The 22,092-nt window shown below is 38.8% G+C and overlaps 1 protein-coding gene across 2 annotated transcripts; it reads left to right on the top strand.

The window, feature by feature from the left end:
* The first annotated feature begins 155 nt into the window (after positions 1-155).
* LOC104017959 (solute carrier organic anion transporter family member 1A2) lies at positions 156-22,074 on the top strand. Of its 2 annotated transcripts, XM_009471041.2 has the most exons (15): positions 156-179; positions 3,894-4,005; positions 5,142-5,283; positions 7,454-7,586; positions 8,521-8,627; positions 11,927-12,073; positions 12,375-12,473; positions 12,955-13,188; positions 15,334-15,498; positions 17,041-17,236; positions 17,994-18,159; positions 19,516-19,700; positions 20,262-20,326; positions 20,890-21,007; positions 21,900-22,074. In XM_009471041.2, exons 2-15 carry the CDS (start codon positions 3,946-3,948, stop codon positions 22,057-22,059), a joined length of 1,977 nt encoding a protein of 658 aa, XP_009469316.1. In that variant the 5' UTR covers positions 156-179; positions 3,894-3,945; the 3' UTR covers positions 22,060-22,074. The 2 variants fall into 2 exon arrangements, with proteins under 2 accessions (XP_009469316.1, XP_087620957.1); XM_087764831.1 differs by lacking the exons at positions 156-179; positions 5,142-5,283.
* Positions 22,075-22,092: the final 18 nt, after the last annotated feature.

The raw sequence follows: 22,092 nt of genomic DNA, 5'->3' as shown, positions 1-22,092 counted from the left end.
GAGCTCAGCCCATGTCTTCCACATCTGAGTGAGTACTCTAAAATGCACTGCTGAAACAATCTGGCAAAAACACAAGTTCTGCAGTAAGTATACTTGGGTTAATTTTCAACAATTTAGAATAAAGGTCAAAGTTTAAGTGTACAATATCAGTCATTTCTTCTGAAAAGCTTTTCAAAACTGTAAGTACCTAATTGTTTTGTCTTGAGAATATTTTCTTTTGTCTCAGTCTAACATTAGTGTAATTGTAGTTGAGTAACAATTTGAACTCTGCCTAGTAAAACAAGTTTTCAAAATGCTTTTTGCAACTGCAAAAAAAAAAAAAAGAGTTAAAGATTCTGACACTATAATTGCCCTCTGCTTGGTTACCTCGTGATTTTTAAACCTGTTTGTAAACAAAACAAGGATTTGTCAGTTTATCCATATGACTAAGCTGACCCAAATGGAAGATTCATTTTACATTGAAAATAGGATGTTCCATTGGGATTCAGGCAAGACAACTTGCAGAATATTGCTTCCTAGACATTTAAATCCACATATTTGTGTGCTTTTGTTCTCTTTTTTTTATTGGTTAGCTAAGGTGAAATGTGGTTTAAAACTATAAAATGTATTTATGGGTTTGTGTAGGACAAATGGGTGCAAACTCATGTCTCTCAATGCTAGCCTGCCTGCTGTTGTCAGCCACGCTGAATATGCCTGCTTTGATCCACGCGGGATGTATCTGCTTTGTTTTTAAGCCAACTTTGTTCAGCCCGAGTTACATCGGCTGTACTTCATGCATCTGCTTTGCAGCTGTAGCCTGTACTAAAACTGTCCACACTGTGCACTTTAGTTCTTTGTATACTATGTAAAGTGATTATCTTCTAAAAACAAGTCTTCTGATTACTTGTCTGTCTTTCTGGTTGCCTGTAGAAATTTAGTCCGGTAGTGGAGATGGCTGGAAGAGGCAGTTGTGATGTTACTGCTAACTAACCTCTTAGTCTGCCATAAATGTGTTCCAAACTCAGTGCAGAAGTGGAAGCAGTAAGATCCTGTAAGGAGGGATTTTACCGACCTCTTCCCTGAAGTTTTAGTGGACGCTGGAGGCTGATGAGTAGGATTCAAGTGTAGGTGTTTACATGATAGCTGGTAGGTCAATCAGAACCCGAGGGCAAACTTTTGCATAGATATATAGTCTCACCTGGCCCGCACAAATTCCTCAAGTGGTTTGTTACAAAACTTAGTCACGACGTGAATGTCATAGTAGCATAAGCTGCCTCTCCTCTTGCTGCTGGCTAAAGAGATACTGCTTGATGTTCAACGAAGGAGATAATTTCCCTACAGCTGTGCTGATCCTAGGAGGCCAGCTGTGTTCAGGGCTGGCCTGGGCAGCTTAGGTTAGGGCTTGAGACCATAGTTCAACAAATATTTGAGGTGACATAACACATCACTGGTGCTCAGATGGGTGTGTTTCACTCTCCATCCTTTCCTACTCCGCTTTCACCCCCACCTTCTCCTCTGTTCTCACGTTCTTGGCTCCACTTTCCTGCTCTTTTGCTTGTGTGGGTCTGACATTTGTTGAACCATTCTGCAGGCCAAATCAGTTCACTACCTGGGAAGCAATCTTTTTGCTGCATTAAATTTCTGCCTTTAATGACTTAAAATGGTTTGCAGAAGAGCCTGGAGAGCCCAAGAGTGGAAGAAAAGTAAAGCAACAGGAATGCACAGCGGAGAGCAGGGAGATGGGAGAAGAGAGTGGGAACACTATTGGTTCATCTTTAGGCACAGAAATGGTAGTCTGAGTTCTAACCTGGATTTAAAGTGTGGTGTAAATACACCTGAGCTGAATGAGTTACGCACCTACATCTCTCTGATAATCTAGGCTGTTAATCTGTGTTGGCTTCAGTTCCATTTGACCAAATGTGACACCAAAAATATTTTAAAGCTGGGGAAAGAAACCTCAGGAACACAGCTGGAAGTAATAATTCTATTTTGTTATTCAATTAATAATCTTAATAATCTTCCCAGTAAAAAATGGATTGAAATGCATTTTTTCTACCATAATTTATGCTTTGAGGGAAGATAACAATTAAGTAAAGGCAAACGTTGCCATTTTGTCATCTGTAATTGTATGAGGGGCAGTGTGATGTTTCTGATGCCCCAAGAGAAACTTGGGCAGAGGTTGCTGGCTGGTTTCTTTTAGCACCAGAAGAGAAAACCTGTAATTAGCCAGATGACCTTCCCTGTGTATGTTAGTGAAATGCAGGGACTGGTATAGTAATCCCATTGCTGCCTCCTAGGAGCAGAAGAGGACAGGCATAGGGGACTGCAATCTTTGTTCTGTCGCTCTCTTTTTGGCATCACAGGTGGCATACAGTCTGAATAAAGCAGTACTAAGATAAAATGTAAATGATTCCCTGGGATATAAATTTCTGTGCCAAATTGCAAAGAAAGTGCAAAGCTGTATGAGCACGGTTTAGTACTGGTGATTGAACACAGTTTGTGTAAACATCTTTAAGCAAAGCAGAAATACAAACTATATATCATAGTTAATTGTCCGAGTTACTGACCACCTACACTTAATTGTAAAGTAAGTATTTCCAGGAATGCTATAATAATGCATTACGCTTTTAGAGACTGAAAATGAGGAGGTAGCTGTAGAAGGAGTTAATGCCCATGAATTTGCTAGGAATCAAGTTAGTTAAGAAACACATTTGAGAGGATTAACATTGCTGTAGAAATTAGTGTTTGAAGAGGTTGACTGGGGGGGTGGTGGGTTGAAGAATGTGAAAGGCAATTCAGTCCTATTGGTGGGCTTGTCAAGGACAACTTGCTTCCCAGCCATGGCTCCATGAAGTGGAAAACATAGAGAAGAGCAGGTGCCACAAGGTCACACTTGGAAAGTATATCTGAGACGAAAGAGGAAATTAACCTATATCCATCCCGTCTGTAAGGTAGGGCTCTGACTTGCCCTGGTTTTCTTCAGCTTACCCCATTAGGCAGAGGGAACTGTAATGAATAACTTGATTTAATGAAGCCTTTGTGGCAATCCTTAGAGAGAAATCTTCTTTAAACTGGCATTCTCCCTGTTTAACTCATGGTACTAACTCTCAGATGTGTAGGAGCTTTTACAAGTGAGTATACTCCAAGTCCCCAGAATATATTGCTCCTTCTTTGAACATGTTTTTGGGAAATATGTAAGATGTGTAAGAAAGAAAGTGGCTTAGCACTACCAGAAGCTCTAACCATCAAGTCGAGATGGAGATGACTAAAAGTAAGTAGACAAATACAGAGGGATGTTTTTGCAAATCTTGGGAGAGGAAGCAGAACAGAGTCTGGTTTCTTGCCATTTAGAACTTGAGTTAATCTGGTGGTTTTGGTTTTATTTCTATTAAAACTAACGAATTTACATTGATGCCAGTAGAAGAGGGGAGGGCTCAATAGAACATGCGGAGCAGAACTAAACTAGGAAGGACAAGCATGGTAAATAAGGGCCACAGAGACTGGTATACATCAGTCAAATGTATAGGTCTTCATAGTCTTGTCTCCCACAGTGGTCAGTACCAAATGCTTGTGAAGAAGACTGAAAAGCTGTATTACAGACTAACTAGCTTGCCCTCAGAATGTCTCTTTTCTCTGTTCTTTGCTTGCTGGTTCTATGCTGCTGACAGCATTCAGTATTCGATGAGAAATAGCTAGCCATTACATTGTTGACATTCACGTGTCAAATTTTCTTGATTAGAATAAAGTTTATAGGCTTGTACCTTTTGTTGGCATCCAGTTTTGTTGGAATCCAGTTTGCATTTATTTAAGGAAGATGCTCAAATACCAATTATATTAGAAAGAACCTGATTTTTTTGCAAACGTGGGAGAAAAATATTTCTTTTTTTCTTTTGTCTTTTTCAACGCTGTAATAGGCTCATTGGACAGACTCAGAAACAGACATTGGGATCAATTAAAAAAGGCAACATGAAAGAAGATGAGAAGCCACATGCAGGGGGCAAATCCTGCTGCATTTCCAAGCTGAAGGTACAGAAATATTTTAGCAATTTTTTTATGAACACACAACTGTAATTGCTTGCACTTATAGTGGTTTGATAGAAGTTACAATCTAGACTAAATGAATGAATAAGTTCTGTTTCTTTCCTTATCCTTAATGCCTTAACCAAGGTCAAGCAAGTTTGTAAGCAATCATGTGTTGCTTTTTATGTCCCTGAACTTTACACTCTCTGATGTGTTGGAGGTGTGGTTGATTGCTCCTTTGAAGCTCCACCTCTGAATTTGTGTAATCCCCCCAGTCTGACATGTTTACCATTCCTTCTTAAACCTGTGAAATGAGCCTTACCAATTGTGACATGGCAGTAAAAATTGGCTGTTGATGTACCAAAAATAGACTATTCAAGTTGCCAAGTATCTCTATAAAAGGTTATAAAATAGCTTGATTTTAATAGTACTTCAAAGGCCAAATACATTATTTATGCTTTTCAGCATTTTCAGCAGATGTTTTTAAAAATGCTATTGATTTTTTTTCATAAATACTGTTTATTAAGAACCCTAAAGTTAAAAGGATTTGAATAATACTGCATATATTCTCATTTATTTTTTTACTGTCATTTGCTACTAGATTCTCGTAAAAAGGACACACTATTTACTACTTCTGTTTGAAACGACTTATTCTGGGCTCATGAACTCTACTGAGGTGGGAGAGCAGATACTCGATCAAGTAATTTGATCAAAGAAAACGATCTTAGCTCTGCAAGTAATTTATCATTTGGATGAGCAAAGAGTGCGAACGTCTTTGCACCCCGGTCTGGCTGCAGACGTTATGCAGTCCTGCAGATGGCAATCTTGCAGCAGACACACGGTGGGAGAGGCTATGCCGCGCCTGGTTTGGCTGGGGAAATGGGGCTTAAGGTTTCTGAAGCCAGTCTTGGTCGATGGGAGCAGATGAAGAACAAAATCTTCCTTTTTTGATATAGTGAAGCCATAACTCTGTGGACAAGGACAGATGATAGGATTTGAACTTGTATTTACACAGGTATCAGTGGATCAGGACTGTTCACTTGTTTTATCTGGAAGCACATCTTTGGTGGGGAAGATAACCATGGAATATTCCTAAATATATAACTTTGAATTCTTTATGCATTCTGTTCTTTCCTTCCTAGGTATTTCTGCTGGCATTATCACTTGCACTTGTTGGTAAAACGATGTCTGGTGCTTACATGAACAGCATGTACACACAGATAGAGAAACAATTTAATATTCCAGCTTCTTTAGTGGGAATCATTAATGGAAGCTTTGAAATTGGTAATCACTCATTTTAATATTTCTTATTCCTTGAAAGTATAATATGTTGGCTGAGCATATATTAGTGACTCTTATGTCCACAGCAATTTATTGCTTGCTGTATGTGCCCATAGTGACCAAATCTATCCTACTGTTTCAGCTGGTACTTACATATTTACTGTTTTGGAAACTAACAGGACAACTTAAATGAGGAAGTTTAGGATTAAAAGCTGGTTCAGCTCATTTCTGCACTATCTTAAGATATGACAGAGCAACTAACAAAATAGAACTACTTTATGAGCTTTGTATTGAATCAACTAAGAAACCAGAAAGATTTTATGAACTTTGTTTGTATTTAAGGTCATATTTAGTGTCTTACAGTTCTTTTAATCTGTGACCTCAAAGTTGGTTGGAGTGGATTGTCTCCTTACTGAAATTCAATAGTATTTCAAGATTTTGTACCTGTACAACTGTAAAGAAAGTTTCCAATTCTACTGTTAGTGACCCTTACCTTGCCTATCAGTGAGTTTTATTGTCAAGTGACAGGCTTATGTCTTGTCATTGCCACAAAAGCCAAACAAAAGGCTTGATATCTTCAAACCCATCTAAATAGAGATCCTAAGAGGATGAGTTTTATGCCCTTAAAGTCACAATGTGAATATTATCCCTGGCTCAGCTGAGGCAATGGTCTGTACAGGCTCACATACACTGGTGGGGAGGGAAGACAAGGCTCTTTCCCCTCCTTTTCCTGGCCTCCTATGTCTGCACGTGCAAGAAGAAGAAACTGTTTGGCAACACCACACTGCTGCCTGCAAAGCAGTCTAATGGGGCAGCTCCAAGTTAAGATAGAGAAGGAATACCCAGAATATATTCTTGCTTTTGATAAGGAGGAGACTTTAAGAAATATGAAATGGCCAAAATTAATGAAGTAATATGTAAAAGGCTTATTATTTTAAATAAATTACCCTATTATATGCACTTTTCTATAACAAGTTGTGGCATTCTTACCTCCAAGGATGTAAAATAACTGTGAATAATCATTAATATTTGAAATGATTAAGAGTCAGTGTGTGCAGCAGACATAAGGAACTTATTAGGACCATGTAAGTGGATGTCTTTAAGTGTCATTCCAGCCACTGGTTCAGTACAGTCTGTCTAGCAACCATAGATAAAAAAGATGTTGTCTTCTTTCAGAGCATGATGCTCATAGAATCATAGAATTGTTAAGGTTGGAAAAGACCCTTAAGGTCATCGAGTCCAACCATTAACCTAGCACTGCCAAGTCCACCACTAAACCATGTCCCTAAGCATCACGTCTACACGTCTTCTAAATACCTCCAGGGATGGAGACTCAACCACTTCCCTGGGCAGCCTGTTCCAATGCCTGACTGCCCTTTCGGTGAAGAAGTTTTTTCTAATATCCAACCTAAACTTCATCACCCAGAGACATGGTTTTGTTCTTTTGACAAAAAGATCACAAAATCAGTAGGCGTACGATTACTAAATTGTTATTTTTATAGGACCTGATTCATAACATGAAGCTTGATTCTTTTCTTAGTTGCATAGCAATAAATGAAGAGTATAGAACATCAACTGATTCTGAAGTGAAAGTGGAGGAGAAGAGAATGAAGATTTTTAGCCCATTTGTATTTTTAAATGGTACTAGGTACAAAAAATCTGTATTTTTTAATTCCTCTTAAACTATTACTGAAATTAATATTAATTTGTTATTCCTTTTTTCTCTGTATGTCATCTTGTGTTTATTATTTTCAATACAAAAACACTTGGATATATACTTTTGTATTTTCCCACACATTGCAAAGTAGAGTATCCTAGGAGAATAACTTCCTAAAACAGCTATTATTCTGCAGCCCCTGGGCCTGGTCTCTATGTAAAGCAGTGGGAAATTTCTTCTTTACATAGCTGCAGTCAATAATCTCTTTCACCATGATCTCTTTTCCATTCTGCCTTCTGTTCTCATGTTCTTTCCACGTGGTGTAACTCTCCCAGAAAAAGATCACAGATAGAAGGGAATTACTGCATCATTTAGGCAGTTCCCTGTCTAGTTACAGTTTTTACAAGACAGCAAGTAACAGACGTTGAGCTAACAAGCTATACTCAAATTTCTATTGCACTTCAAAAGATATAAGGATGCCTTGGTTTGTAAATAAGGACCAGGTTCTTTTTGCAGGTAACTTACTGCTGATAGCATTTGTGAGTTACTTCGGAGCAAAGCTTCACAGACCCAGAATAATTGCTTTGGGCTGCACAGTTCTGTCATTTGGATGTCTTTTGATATCACTTCCTCATTTCCTATTTGGAAGGTGAGTATTTTGCTTAGCTTACAGCAGCTTCTGTGATCCTTACTTGCCTTAATCCATAACTTCTCCCACTGAAATGGCATTGCTTATTGAGAGAGACATTGCTGAGCATGGGTATGATATGATAATTGTAGAGCAGCTTCTTTTGTTTTGCTTGTGAGATGGCTTCAAAAGTCAGTCATCCCTTCCTGAGGAGAGTCACCCCTCTGCTGGGCACCTTCCCTTCCCCTTGCCTTGCCTCGCCTTCGTCCTTGTGCTACCTCTTGTGTGGACTCTCTGAAGAACAGTGGCCTGTGACACTGTCACATTACACTACTAACTCTTATCTGCTTGGATGGGCAATACAAGATTATTTTTAAAGATGTCTTTGATCTGGAGCCTGGATGACAGATCATACCTGATCACTGTGTTGAAAAGACCTTTACAGACCATAATGATTCTTTAACCACTTTTTCACTATTTTTGCTTGGCTTAACAAAATAATCATTTAGGCTTGCCTATATTTTAATCAGTGAGACAGCTTTTGAGCAAAGATGATCTTCTAATCCTGTTATGTCCAATGTGGTATGGCTCTGGCAGCCTTGGTGGCGCCCTCTGCTTCAGTGTAAATTGGATTAGAATGTAAGAAGAGTAGGAGAGAAGATGATATGAAGGATTTCATTAGGGTTGTTCATCAACTTCTCCTGAAGCATCTGTTACAAGATTATGTTAGAGGATAGATAACAGTCTGGGTAAAACACTGGGTTGATTCCCTGCTACAGGTCCTTTGTTCCTACCCTGATTTGTTACTGAGGCTCAGTTAAGTTTTGATGTGGGTTTCTTTCTTCCTATAGCTACGCTCTTCTTATAGGTAGCTTCATTGCTGAAGTACAGACGTAAGAGGTGGTTCTGATGCATTTCTTCTTAACCTATACGTGCTTTCCTTTGATTCAAACAGGTATCATATTGAAAGCAGTATTTCACCACGGGAGAATTTTTCAGTCATGCCTCTGTGCCTTGTTAATCAAAGCTTGTTCTCTTTACCTACAGAGGAACCATCAACAGGTATAACTCTTCCTATGTCTACTAATATTTTTTCTTCAGTTTTTATAGTGTTTAAGTAAATAGGATTTTATTTTTATTAGCAATTATTTCAGGGTCCTGCTTTTGATCAGGCATAAAAACTAGACGTCAGGAAATTCCCTAGCCTTCTTGTTTCTTTAGTCTGTGACTCCAGATCTGTAGCTTTTTTTCATGCAGTTTTCACAGTATCCGAGCAGCTCAGTTAACATCCCTGTCAGTCGACTTTGGGGAAATATAACACCAGGTTGTTCTCACAAATGTTCCTCTTTTTGACTTGAAATGCTATGATACTGTGAGGAGGTGGGAAACGTATGTGGACAATGGGTAAAAGGCATCAGGATGCTTTTTTGTACCACACAAGAAATAAAAGAATGAGAAATAGAGATAGAGCAAAAAAGTAGTTGCCACTTCCTTTTAGAGAAAAGAGAAAATAGTTTAAACTAGGCTGAAACTTATCTGGGAGACTGGAACATGTATATGCACTAGCAGTACGCATATAAAGTAACTACTATGAAGTCAAAAGGCTCAGAGGCAACTATTAAATAATCACACACAAAATCCTCACAGTGAGGATGGGATTAATCTCCTGAGTAGTTAGCTACCTCAAAGGGAAGCATTTAGTCTGAATGATCTCTTAAGGCTCCCTTGATAGCTGGTCAAAGGAGACTACAGAGCTCTTGCAGAGTGTGTCCCTTGCTGTAAGGACATTCATAGTTTACTTTAGGGTGGATCAGATAATCTCCTGCATGTGCCTACTGACAATTGGAAACTTAGATGATTGGTGAATGGCAAAAGTTAGGTGGATGAATTCCACAGTTCATTGTTATATTTTGTGATGATGTTCCACCAATATATGCTAAAGCTGAATCACACTGCTGTAATATTGTATGCACACAGTGACATCAAATCATAGTGTTGTACTGTAGTTTTCTGTGTCTCCATTTAGTAACAGATGTGGCTTCCAAGCTTTCCAAGACTGCATGTCACTTAAGGCATTAGTTTTTCCATCTTTACAGTGAAAAGTTGAGAAAAGTCTATACTTAATAGCACTTGGTATTAATCTTTCATTTGAAGATTTCAGATACTGTTTTTCTTCATTTTATAAATGCACAAATTAAGGTATAGCTAGGTAAAGCATTTTCATCTAAATTATACAGCCATTCAATGTACACACTAGAACCCATAAGTCCTCAAGCCTATGACTATACTTGGGTAAGGTGATTGTTTCTCTATTAGTTTATGGACAAGCAAAACTGCGATGCTCATACATATGAGTCTACCTCCTCTGTGATGCAAAAACTGGTTTGAATTTGACCACATCTGTGTGTGGATTGCTTCACCCATGTTTGCTGACAGCAATCTGACATTGATACAGGAGATCCAGGCTTGATCTCTGAATGGTAATGCCTTCATTTAGAAAGTCATCAGTTGCTGCTAACAAAGCTGGTTTTTATTTGTTAACAAATTGACACTGAGAAGTCTCAGCATGACAAAGTGGGCCATAGAGAACAGTGGAATCTGAAGCAGATGAAGAAATCCAAGGTCAGTGAGAGAAAGAAAGTACTAAAGGTCATAATAGTTCCTGATATAACTGTCCTGATGTGGGACAAACAGGATACTGTGCTGCAGCACAGTATTCTTCTGTTGAGTTATGTAGGAGGATGGATGTGAATAAATGAGAGCTAGAACCCCAGAGAGATTCAGCAGACTGGCCAGATATATTGTTATGGATCTTGATTTTGATTGAGACTTGCATAAAGGTCACGGTGAGTGACTCAGAAGTGAAACTTCCTCAGAGCAGTGCCCAGACTGACAGATCGCAGGCCTGCTCAGGGAAATACTGACCTTCTAGGTTGCAGAGGTATGATGGAGGTAGAAAACCTTTCTGTAACGTTTGGTGACATGTGCCAGTTATGGTAGAATTTGTATATTATTTGCCAAATCAGAATTTGCATTGCCCTCAAGATATCCCAAATCTGAAATTGAATACCCGAACATATAGGAACAGGACAGATTAAATTTCTGGATAGGGAGGACATTGACGTGCAAGGCAAAAATCTGTAGTGCTAGAACAGAGCTTTGAGGTAAGGGTCTAAGCTGGGGTTTCCAGCTGGTGAGGACTGTTGTACAGAGTGCCGGTTGAAGTTACCAGCAAACAGCCAATAATTTAGACACATACGCATTTACTCTCCATGTGGTTTTCTGGGGGCTTATGGACATTAGTAAACCAGAAGCTAGCAGTCTGAATCAAGGCAAAGAATCTGAAAAACTCAGAAATCTCATTCCATGCAAAGGTAGAACAACACCACATCTTCTGCACTGGCATGGCTTTCTTGGAAGAAAATGGTGTCATCTCACTGTGAAATCAAGAAGTCTTCTGGTTTATTTCAGACAATGTTCTTATAATCAAATGACAATGTATGAGCTTTATGCAACAATTACCTGAATCATTGCAAAAGACTCCTGAATTTCAGAGAGATGGTCATACTGTTCTTGCAAGCCCACTCTTTCAGACTGTCCAGATCTCTCTGTAAGATAGCTCTCCCTCCTGATGTGTCTACCTCACCACACAGTCTGGTGTCATCAGAAAACCTGGTGAGAGTGCTTTCAATCCCATCACCCAGACCATTTATGAAGATAGTGAATAGCATGGGGACCAGTATCAGTCCCTGGGGGACCCCACTTGTGGCAGGTTGCCAGCCTGAGTAAAAGCCATTGATCACCACCCTCTGAGTGTGGCCTACAAGTCAATGTCCCACCCATCTCGCAGACTGTCCCTCCAGTCTGTATCTTGCCAGTTTGTTTGGAAAACAGTGGCAAATGCTTTGCTGAAGTCCAAGTAGACAACAACCACTGCCCTCCCCATGTCAACAGAAAGCATTACTTTGTTGTAGAAGGTGATCAGGTTAGTCAGGCATGATTTTTCATCCCTTCATCACTGATGTTCAGGCACTGTCTTCTCTCCACTGACATGAAAATGGGAGTTTTGCTGAGGGAAATGAGTAAAGGGAAGGGCCTAGTTTATGAAGTGGTTGGACTGCCAGGTGGTTGGACAAGGTATGGCATGGAGAGGGATGGGATTTAAACTCTATTCCAGCAAGTGCAACAGCTTCTTCCTGTTCTGGAGCTTTTCGAGTATCACAACTACTTATTTCCCTGTTTTACAGGACAGACCTACCCATCAAAGTTGAAGCTTTTAGTTAATTCTTTGCCTTTATCTCTAGAATTTAATTAATAATTCGAATTAAAACATTAATTCTGGCTTCTTATTTTATTCACAGAATGTGAAAAAGAGCCTGGGTCCTTGCTGTGGATATTTGTGATGGTTGGAAACATAGTACGAGGAATGGGTGAAACTCCCATCATGCCTTTAGGCATTTCATATTTGGAGGATTTTGCCAAAGCAGAGAATTCACCCTTCTACCTCGGTAAATCTACCCTATTGTGATAACTCCCCTCCCCCAAACAAACATAAACAAAAGCAAACGAGAAGGTTATTATGACTCCCTTCAGTCCAATAAAGGAAGAGAGAAGACAGACATTACTGTCTTATCAAAATAATAATACTGTAGAACTTGTAATTTAACTAGAGATGAACATGTTGAAATGAGGCCATTTTTAGGTGCAAATGTCTATTCAGTAGAGCTGTTCTAAACATATATGACAATTCCAAGAAAATAATTATATCTAGGTTCTAATTTACTATATTTTCTCCTTTTCATACTTTAGGATGTCTACATACAGCAACTGTAATCGGCCCCTTCCTTGGTTTTTTGTTGGCATCATTCTGTGCAGAACTGTTTGTTGATCTGGGATCAGTAGATGCAGGTAAAGGATGAATATATAAAATATTACATATAAATCAGTAGGCATGGTGGTGTATTTATCAACACTAAAATATGTTTCTTTGCTAATATGAGGTATCTTCATTTTATCTGAGTTTGCTGATGTTTCTTTTAGAATGAAAAATCTGTGTATAACATTAAATTCAATAAAAGGTCTGAATTCACACATACACAAATGAATCTGCATATAAATTATTTGATGAACAGTTGTGTCCTCTGCCTTAACATAGGAAAGGGGTAGAATTGATTTAATACAAAACACTGAAATTTGCCAGAAAATGAGCAACATTAGAAAACTGGAGACTATTCTCTTTCATCAGCCTCATTTTAAGAATCTTTAAAATGCTTTTAATATATCAGGTGTCAGAGATGACTAGAAAAACACACAATGACAGCAAAGAATGTTTCTGAACTAATGTAAGATGTGTAGTTTTGGTTTTGGGTTTTTTTTTGTCTTTTTTTAGAGGACATAATTATAACAGCTACTGATGCCCGCTGGGTTGGAGCATGGTGGCTGGGCATTTTGATTTGTGCATCACTGAATCTTCTGGCAGGAATACCTTTTTGGTTTTTGCCCAAGTCACTTGTGAAGGAAGGAGAAACCAACAAACCTGAGGAAATGAGTAAAAAAAATGTAGCACTATTGCAAGAAAATAATAAAAATGAAGCCAGAGAGACCATGTATGAAATTGCTAAAGGTAAGTTATATTGTATTGTATTTCCTTTGTAATTTAGTCCTTAAGGTGTGAACTATGTCTGTGTGTTTTTGTAAGTAAAGATGGGTCCAAGGTATGAAATGCATACTCTGTTTTTCATCTTTCTGTAGTACAAAGGATTTGTGCAGGGATTTAGAATGGCTCCTTGCAGAGGAAGAAGCTAATTTCTTAGATCCAGGATCTGAATTCACTCCTTTCCCCCTCCTGCATTTCAGGTGTATGTAGAACTGGAGCTTTTCTTCCTGGCAGAGGATTAATGTACTGAAATCTGTTTAAGAATATTACACCTCAGTGAGCTGTGGACAAGTTGCAGATATTAGTTGCTTGTACCCCACATTCACTGTGCAGAAAAGCAGAAAACCAACACAAGTCTTGTGCATTTCTTGAGTCCAACTTAAAGCCATAAAAGGGAATTGACAGGTGCTTAAGTGTCTCATAAACATTTAATGGCTGTTGAACAAGGATCTATTTGACTTACATTTGTTCATGTTACCGTTGGCAACATTCCCATCTGTTGTCTTTCCGATCTATATATCTGTAGGAAGCTATTTTTTTCTTCCATTTTTTGTGCTAATTGGAAACATAAGTGAATAAAATACGTCAAAGGCTATGATCTTCAGAGTAGTCTCATGATTCTGTATACCCAGCTCAGGGCCCCTTGACAGGATCTTCATTTTCAGAAAGTAAGTGCCAAGTGCCACCTACCTCTCCATGGTGTTTCAAGCTGAGTCCTGCAAATGCACCACACTCAGAGTGAGTACTCAGATCTTGGCTGATATTACAATTTCGTTTTGATAAACACAGCATCTTTCTCTGCTGTCATGTAGCCTTAAAAGAATCCAGGAATAAAGTACTGCTCTGATGAGGAAAGGTTCCTAGTTCAGACTGTGGGTCCTAGTACTCCAGAGTCCCTTCATCATCATTCCCTCCTTGTGTTGGTGTGAATGTCCACTGTCCCTGAATATCCTGAATTAAGTATCTTTTCATTTCACAGAACGGTTGAGGTTGGAAGGGCCCTCTGGAGGTCACCTGGTCCAATGCCCTGCTCAAGCAGGGCCCCTTAAAGCCGGTTAACCAGGGCCATGTCCAGATGGCTTTTGGATATCCCCAAGGGTTTCAAGTTGAAAATTGAAGTATTTATAGTTAAAATTAATCTCTTCCTCAGAAAGGTCTGATTATAAACTGCATGGCATATATAATTCATACAGCCTATTTATAGTGTTTCAGGTATTTGACACATTTTTGCAAGACTTGCAGACAGATCCTCTTCTAGTAAGATACTTGCCTACCTCTGAAAGATACATATCTTTTCTAAGTGGTGCCCACTTTCAATGAAGCATGGTCATTGTTTTACAGATGCTTATGTTTTTCTGCAGAGTTTCTTGACAATAGCTCAGCACATTAATTAATAGAGAACATTAGACAAAGAGGAATTGTGGGGGTTTTTTATGCTTCCGATCCTGACTTAATAGGCATTATGCAGAGAAAAGACCTGTGTAAATTAGTTTCTCAGATGCTTACTTGGCTGAAGACTGGAGGATCCAGACTTTGAGAGTATGGTGGGAATAACTGTGGTCACCTCCCTCTTCAGGCCTCTTCTGCCCCATCACTGACAGTAGCAATAAGCAAAGTCAGGTCTCTGGGGGCAGGTTGTCACGGCTATCTAGTGTGTTTTTTTCCCCTTCTCCCTTGTACTCCCTTTGCATGCCAGGTGCAGGAAAGATGTTCTGGTGAATGCTTTGAGGGCATGGGATGAAAGAAAAAAGGAGTAAGAATGATGGGGAGTAGCTGCTGCTGCAAATCTGTAGGTGAAAATTTCAGTCACTATACAGCTAAAAAGTTTCAGGAAACTTTTATTATAAGATTATTACTGTGATTTTTTTTTTTTTTTATAAGCAGCAGCATGCATTAGTGTGCGTGTGTGTGTGTGTGGTTATCTTTGTGTAGAAGAGACATGTTTGGGGTAGCCTGGGCTAAGCAAGTAATCTATGGCCTGTGGTGTCTGGCGAAGCATAAGAATTAGCCTGATCCAGTTAAGGGCCATTTCTGTTTCCCTCAGCCACACTAAGAAATGCATGATTCATTTCATAAAGCATCACACTAACTAGTTGCATTATTTCATTCCAGATTTCATCCCATTCCTCAAGGCTCTGTTTCACAACCCAGTTTATATGTTATTTATATGCATAACTGTGTTACAGTTCAGTGCCTTCAATGGCATGATATCCTTCATGCCCAAATATTTGGAACAACAGTTTGGAAAATCTGCATCGGATGCCATCTTTTTAATTGGTATGTTTGCATTTTGCTTTACTGTGTTCTACCAAGTAGTGATGTCTCTATGCAAATTCTCTCTCTCTATATATATATATTCATGTGTACATGTATACATATACATACTGAGGTCAAATGCTCCTACAAATGAGAGATTCCACACTACAAAGCATTTCTAAATAATCATGCATTTTCTGCTAAGCATCTCCTGATTTTCTGTGCAGAATTTAATAATCTACTTCCCATCTTTTGAATTGGCCCAGAAAGTTCAGCTGATTTAAAACTTGCACCACTGATCTCAAAGACGATATGCTAATTTGCATCAAGAGAGTGTGGGCCCAATTATCTTGATTATATTATCTTGATTAAAAAGTTTACTATAAAACAGAGGGTGGATTTCATGTTCATGAAAATGACATCGCTAGAACTCTTAAGATACAGATGGGTTGAACCTATGCACAGCTAAAATTGCCAGTGATCTTCAACACTTCCCATCATCTCCGCTCCTCAAGTATTGGTCTTGGGCCTTCTGAAAGCCTCAGATCCACTTCCATATGCATAACTCTGTGGAAGGAAAGCACTGACCGAATAGCTGTCTTTTTTTGTCTCTTCTTTATCAGCTTGTCTTTTTTTATGAGTGAGGACAAGAAGGTGTCATGCATTGAGAAATGGTAATGGCAAGTAGTTGTAGCACAAAGCAAATGTCCTGAAACTGTAGGAGCCTTTCTATGGTTCCACTTTATCATGTCTTAAATTCTCAGTTCCCTTGTTTAACTGCAGTGACTTAATTAGACTAAAATTTATCTAATCATTATAGAAGAAACATCTTAAAGTACATCTACTTCTGTTCCTTAACTCAGTGCTCATATTTCACAGTAGCTGCACCATTTTCTTTAAAACCTGCCACACGGAATGTCCCAGACCTTATATGTATTACTGTTGCTCTCTGTTACCAGTGTTTTGAAGCTGTGCATCCAAAGGCGTGTAACTATCCTACATCTTATCTGTGTTGCCTTGACATTGCACTGCTGGGCTGTTGTTCAGACAGATACTTCCTAAATGTCTTTCAGTCAGTCTTTGCTTCATTAAAGTATCACACAGCAAAGAAGCGTGAGAGCACATTCAGTAATCTCATATCAAAACTGCAAGTCTGTTCCTCTTTTTTGTCATGCTCAATGTGCACCAAATGTCCTCCACTAGCTTATCTTTCTGTTGAGTTTCTCTCTCAGCTAGAGAGCCTGTAATGTAAACCCTGCCTTTTTTTTTTTTGTGTCTGTGTGTGTGTGTGTTGGAACTAGATTGGAACCCTAGATTGCAATTTTCCAATTAATCATTTCAGTCTTACCCTCTAGCTCGCTCTTCATGCAGTTGCCAACTGCTGTTGACTTTGGCAGATGTTTTGGCTGTGCAAGGGAACTAGTAGAGACCCATTTCTAACTGTAGTTAAATTATTCAGTCACAGGCACTAAATGAGTCTTTGCCAAACACAGCCTTCCCTTATGGGTAGCTTTGATGGTCTCCTCCTTTATTTTAACATGGAAGTTTCATTTGTTTAAATAGGTGTTTACAACTTACCAGTTATATGCATTGGGTATTTTTTTGGAGGCTTATTCATGAAGAAATTCAAGATAAATATCTATCAGGCTGCGAACATAGCATTTTGGGTATCTTTACTGGAATACCTTCTCTACTTTGCTGCCTATTGGACTGTCTGTGATACTTCACCAGTTGCTGGCCTAACAGTTTCCTATGAAGGGTATGTTCTTTAAGACACAAGAGGACTTAAATCTTAAGACACTGGAATGATTTTTCTTGTCAAGAATCAGCCAGGGACTCCATAGTTTTGCAACATTTTAGTTTCATGATCTAAATTCTCAAGGCTTTTTACTTGCATGAGACAATAGGTCTATCTTCTGTTATCCCTGTTTTAAACAATAAAGTGTATTAAAAAAGATATCTACATCAAGACTCATGCAATTGCATGCCCATGTTAATTCTTTCAGTAATATAATTATACATTCAAGTCATGTAACTGCAGGAAAAAATAAGTTGTTGTTGATCAAATTAGGCATACATGAATGCAATTTCAGAATTAGAGAGGGACAAAACCCTTTCTTTATCTTACACTGGTTTACTGGAATTTGGTTTCTATTGAGTTATCAGAGGATATTTTATCTGCAGTTTCTTGATTTGAAGCCTGCCATTAACCACTGGGAGGGGTTGTGTGTCTGTAAAATGCACATGTAGGTATATGTAACACTTACAGACAATCAAGAACATACATGCCATAGATGAGAAAAATGCTGTGGGGTATGCATACCTATCTATGAATTTATAATATTAATATAACATAACATCCTATAGAAAGATAGAAAGGCATGACTCCAGGATAGGAGCACGTAGGATTGTGTCCTGGATCAACACTTCAGCTAGAACAGAATCTGGAACATCACAGGGGTTACTGTAGGTATTTCATTACTGAAATATTTATTCATCTTCTAAATGTATTTCAGAATAGAGCAAGTTTCATATGCAGAAAATACTCTACTTGCTGGCTGCAACAGGGATTGTGATTGCCCACTTAAAATATGGGACCCTGTTTGTGGGAACAATGGAATCACATATGTGACACCTTGTCTTGCTGGGTGTAAAGCCTCAAGAGGAACTGGAAAAAGTGTGGTAAAGCATACATTTTATTGTGCTGTAACTATGAAATATAGTAGGTGAGAAATATCCATATCAATATAGGGTGGGAAATATCCACACATGTATATTTAATTGGATATATAAGGTGATAAATAGTTCGACAAATTGATTGAGTGGCAACAGAAATTCCAAACTAAATATGAAACTAGTTTAAGTTTAAATTAAAGAATATAATCATAGAATGTCCTGAGTTGGAAGGGACCCACAAGGATCATCGAGTCCAACTCCTGTCCCTGCATAGGACAACCCCAAAATTTACACCATATGTCTGAGGGCATTGGCTAAATGCTTCTTGAATATTGCCAGGCTTGGCGCCATGACTGCCTCCCTGGGGAGCCTGTTCCAGTGCTCCACAACCCTCTGGGTGAAGAACCTTTCCCTAATATCCAACCTAAACCTCCCCTGGCATATCTTCCTGCCAATAGAATCATAGAATATCCTGAGTTAATGAAGAAGCCTCCTTTTCTTCTAATAATTGAAGGAATCTTAAATGCTCAAAATGGAGTGAGAAATTATTCTCAAGGTATTGCCAGTTGGAAACCTGAGTGCACAAGAACATTTCAGCCAAAATGAAATTCTGTAGCATGGACTTAATAATCTCTTTTACCTTGTAGATTTAAACAAGTAACCAGGTATTATAGAACTTTTATTATCTTAATTAATAATACATTTTCCATTAAAAAAAGTAAGTTCTAATTAGACTTAAAACAAACAAAAATAATGAGTTCAATAAAATCCCAAATCATCCAGATTTTAGAAAGCCTCTGTACTTCACAAATATTTTAGAGAAGTATTAGATGATAGTAAGGGCCAGACACTGATGCCCTTGCTCCCCTTGGCTGACATTTGAGACCCCTTATTCTGGCAATAGTCTCAGTGATTTCAGTAGAAGCAAGTCTTTGACTGAGAATATGGCAACCCAGCCTCAATCAAACATCTCTGGTTTCTTCTCTTCTGGCATATGGAAGACCACATACTAAGTTATGAAAAAGAGGGTCAGATCTATTGGCACTGGAAGAACCACATAGCCAGGCTGTGCTGAGAAATATGAGGGCTCTCTTGATCATGGCCTCCTTGAGGAAGCATAGTCCCAGCTGCATAAGAGGACCATAGCTCCCTCCCGTTCTCTAACCCCATATGCCACATACAAATGATGGTTGGACCTGTGCCTGGCAGACTGGGAGAGAGGCTGCAGTGCAGTAGTGCAGTGCTGCACATGTGTAACATACACGTGTTCAGGAGAGAGTGAGCTAGGTGCCAACTGTGCAAGTTTCACACTCGCTGTGTGAGTTTTGACAAGTTTGCGTGATTAAAATATTCTTTTGACAGGTATTTGAAAACTGCACCTGTGTTGCAGCCTCAGGGTTTTCATCTCAAAATGTCTCTGCAATTCTGGGCCACTGTGATGGAGAAGAAAACTGTGACAAGATGCTTCATTATTTTTTAATATTGTCATTAGTCTGCAGCTCCATTTTTTCCTTAGCAGCCATGCCTGGGTATATGGTCTTAATAAGGTACAGTAAAATGTACTTATCTTAAGAAACCTACTGGACTTTTTATTCTGAGGTCAAACACCCCCAGGAATTAAAAGTATGTTAGTTTGTGTATGGAGCGAGGAAGAATAGAGAGATCTTATGTCATTTCTATGCTGTGTGAAGGTTTAGTGTCATATCAACTTTATAACCTGTTGTTGCTTCTGGCTATCAGCTGTATCCTGAATTAACGTAGGACCGCTGAGTCAGTGCACTGACATATTGAGAGCTGTGTGATACCCATGTGTTTATTGATCACATCAACATGACATTGATTAAGGCACAACTATCTTGCACTTTGCACTGGCCTCAGTCCAAAGGGGTGATACCTGGGCAACAGCTTTTCCTTTTGTGATTGGCAGTCTTAGTTAAGGAACTTCAGTAAATGTCACCTAATGAGGATAACGAACTCTTTCAACTAGTGCTCTAATTAGAATGGTTTGGGCCTAATACGATGAAGAGTTTGATTTAAAAAAAACAGAGGTAAACATTTCTTATTAATGTCACCTCTACTAATTGGTGTACAATGTAATTATCATACAGGTCTCTAAAGCCTGAAGAAAAGTCATTTGGAGTGGGTATCCATGGACTAGCTTCAAGAGTATTTGGTAAGAAAAGCTCTAACACACTTCAGAAGCACAGTTAGGTCTGTTCTAGAGTGAGATAAGGATCACATTAGGGCTATGGGCATGGCAGAGGAGTGTACTTCTACGGAGTGCCTTTGATCAGGAAGAATTTGTGATTTTTTACAGATCTAGGCAGCATGACAAATGAGAACAGCTTTCTGTTTGCATTTATTTATACTGGGTAATAGGCTGACTACATCTGCTGTTCATCTGAAAGCCATTTTACATTTCATTGCTCTTGTTATATGTTTATTGAACACAACACTCACTCTCAGTCATGAGAGAAGATGTTGACTTTTGAATAGGAATCACAGTCCATATTGTAGCAGGTATATATTCTCAAACAGGCAACAGGAAAGAAAACCTTTGGTTGAGGGTAAGTGGGTAAGGAAGAAGAGCAAACATAAGAAATACAGAGAACATGGTTCATGCTGCAAGAGGACAGGATGGATGGAGTAACTAAGAAACAGCATAGGTTCTATAGTCTATCTGCTAATCAGAAAAAAATACGCTATTCACAAAAACATTGCTAATATCCTTTTTAGCTGGAATTCCATCTCCCATTTATTTTGGAGCTTTGATAGATACCACTTGCTTGAAGTGGGGTACTATGACTTGTGGCGGAGAAGGAGCGTGTAGGATGTACAACATTGTCACATATAGGTATATTTTGTACTTTATTTTCATTTCTCCTTCTTACTGTATTATTACATGCATAGAAATATAATTGAATGCTCTTTATCTTTTCCTACTAGACAAACTGCTCCTGTGTTAAAGATTTGACACAACATTTTTCTTTGGCATTGGCTTTATTTGTCAGGTGCAACCTTTGCCACAGATGTTGGAAGCCCCTTTGAACAGAAATGTTCTGGTGCCATAATTACATTCACTAATGGCCTTTCATGAGAACAGACCTTAAAAAACTGATTTCTGATAAAAAAATTAAAATTAGTAAGCCCTTGTGGGAAAAATGTCAGATGTTTAACAGCTGACTATGCAATATCTTTGAACGGAGACTGGTTGAAATAGTACTTGAATTAAAATATAGGAGAAATTTATAGAGATGATATAGTTACCCAAGTTGGAAATTGCCCCAGCATACTACGCTTCATGCTCTTGTAGTCCTTCAAAGAGCACTGTGGGAATTTTGAAGAGAAGTCTTGTTGAACTAATGGCCTCAGGCTGCTTCCTTTTAATACTGTGTTGAGGCTGATTTGGAAGAGTGCTAGCTCATGAATACCCAGAAGTTTTACTCAGGTGGTCTGAGCTGCCCTTTTTAGGGCTCTCTCTTTCCCCTGTGGAGAAAGCCATAAGGGTACCAGGTGGCTAACTTTGCTGGCTAAATTAGTTGCCTGAAGTTGGGTGATATAAATAGCCATTTCACTGACACTGACATCTTCTCCGTTCTCATATTGATTCCTCTTCTGTGAGATCCAAAAGGATCAAGGCACAAGCTTTAGAGCAGCTGGGCAATTGTTGCAAAACAATGTATGCTGCATAGTTTTGCTATTTTTTCACGAATTATATACTTAATGAAGCTCATCCTTTATTTCAGGTGGCTCTATCTTGGCGTGCCAGCAATACTACGTGGAGTGTCCTATATCCCAAGTGCACTAATTCTCCTTATTTTAAAGAAGAAACTTAAATCTGAAAGCCAAGTCTTATTAAATGCACCAGTAGAAATGCAGGATAAAGTACAAGAAGCATTGAAATAGCATTTCAAAGCAGGATGTGTTGTGAAAAAATCT

Source organism: Nipponia nippon, unplaced genomic scaffold (genome assembly GCF_047370975.1).
Source record: "Nipponia nippon isolate SJK-2023a ecotype South Korea unplaced genomic scaffold, ASM4737097v1 scaffold_3, whole genome shotgun sequence".
Classification (NCBI taxonomy): Eukaryota; Metazoa; Chordata; class Aves; order Pelecaniformes; family Threskiornithidae; genus Nipponia; species Nipponia nippon.
Note: the sequence above shows the minus strand (reverse complement) of the source record. Positions and strands in the feature narration are given on the sequence as shown.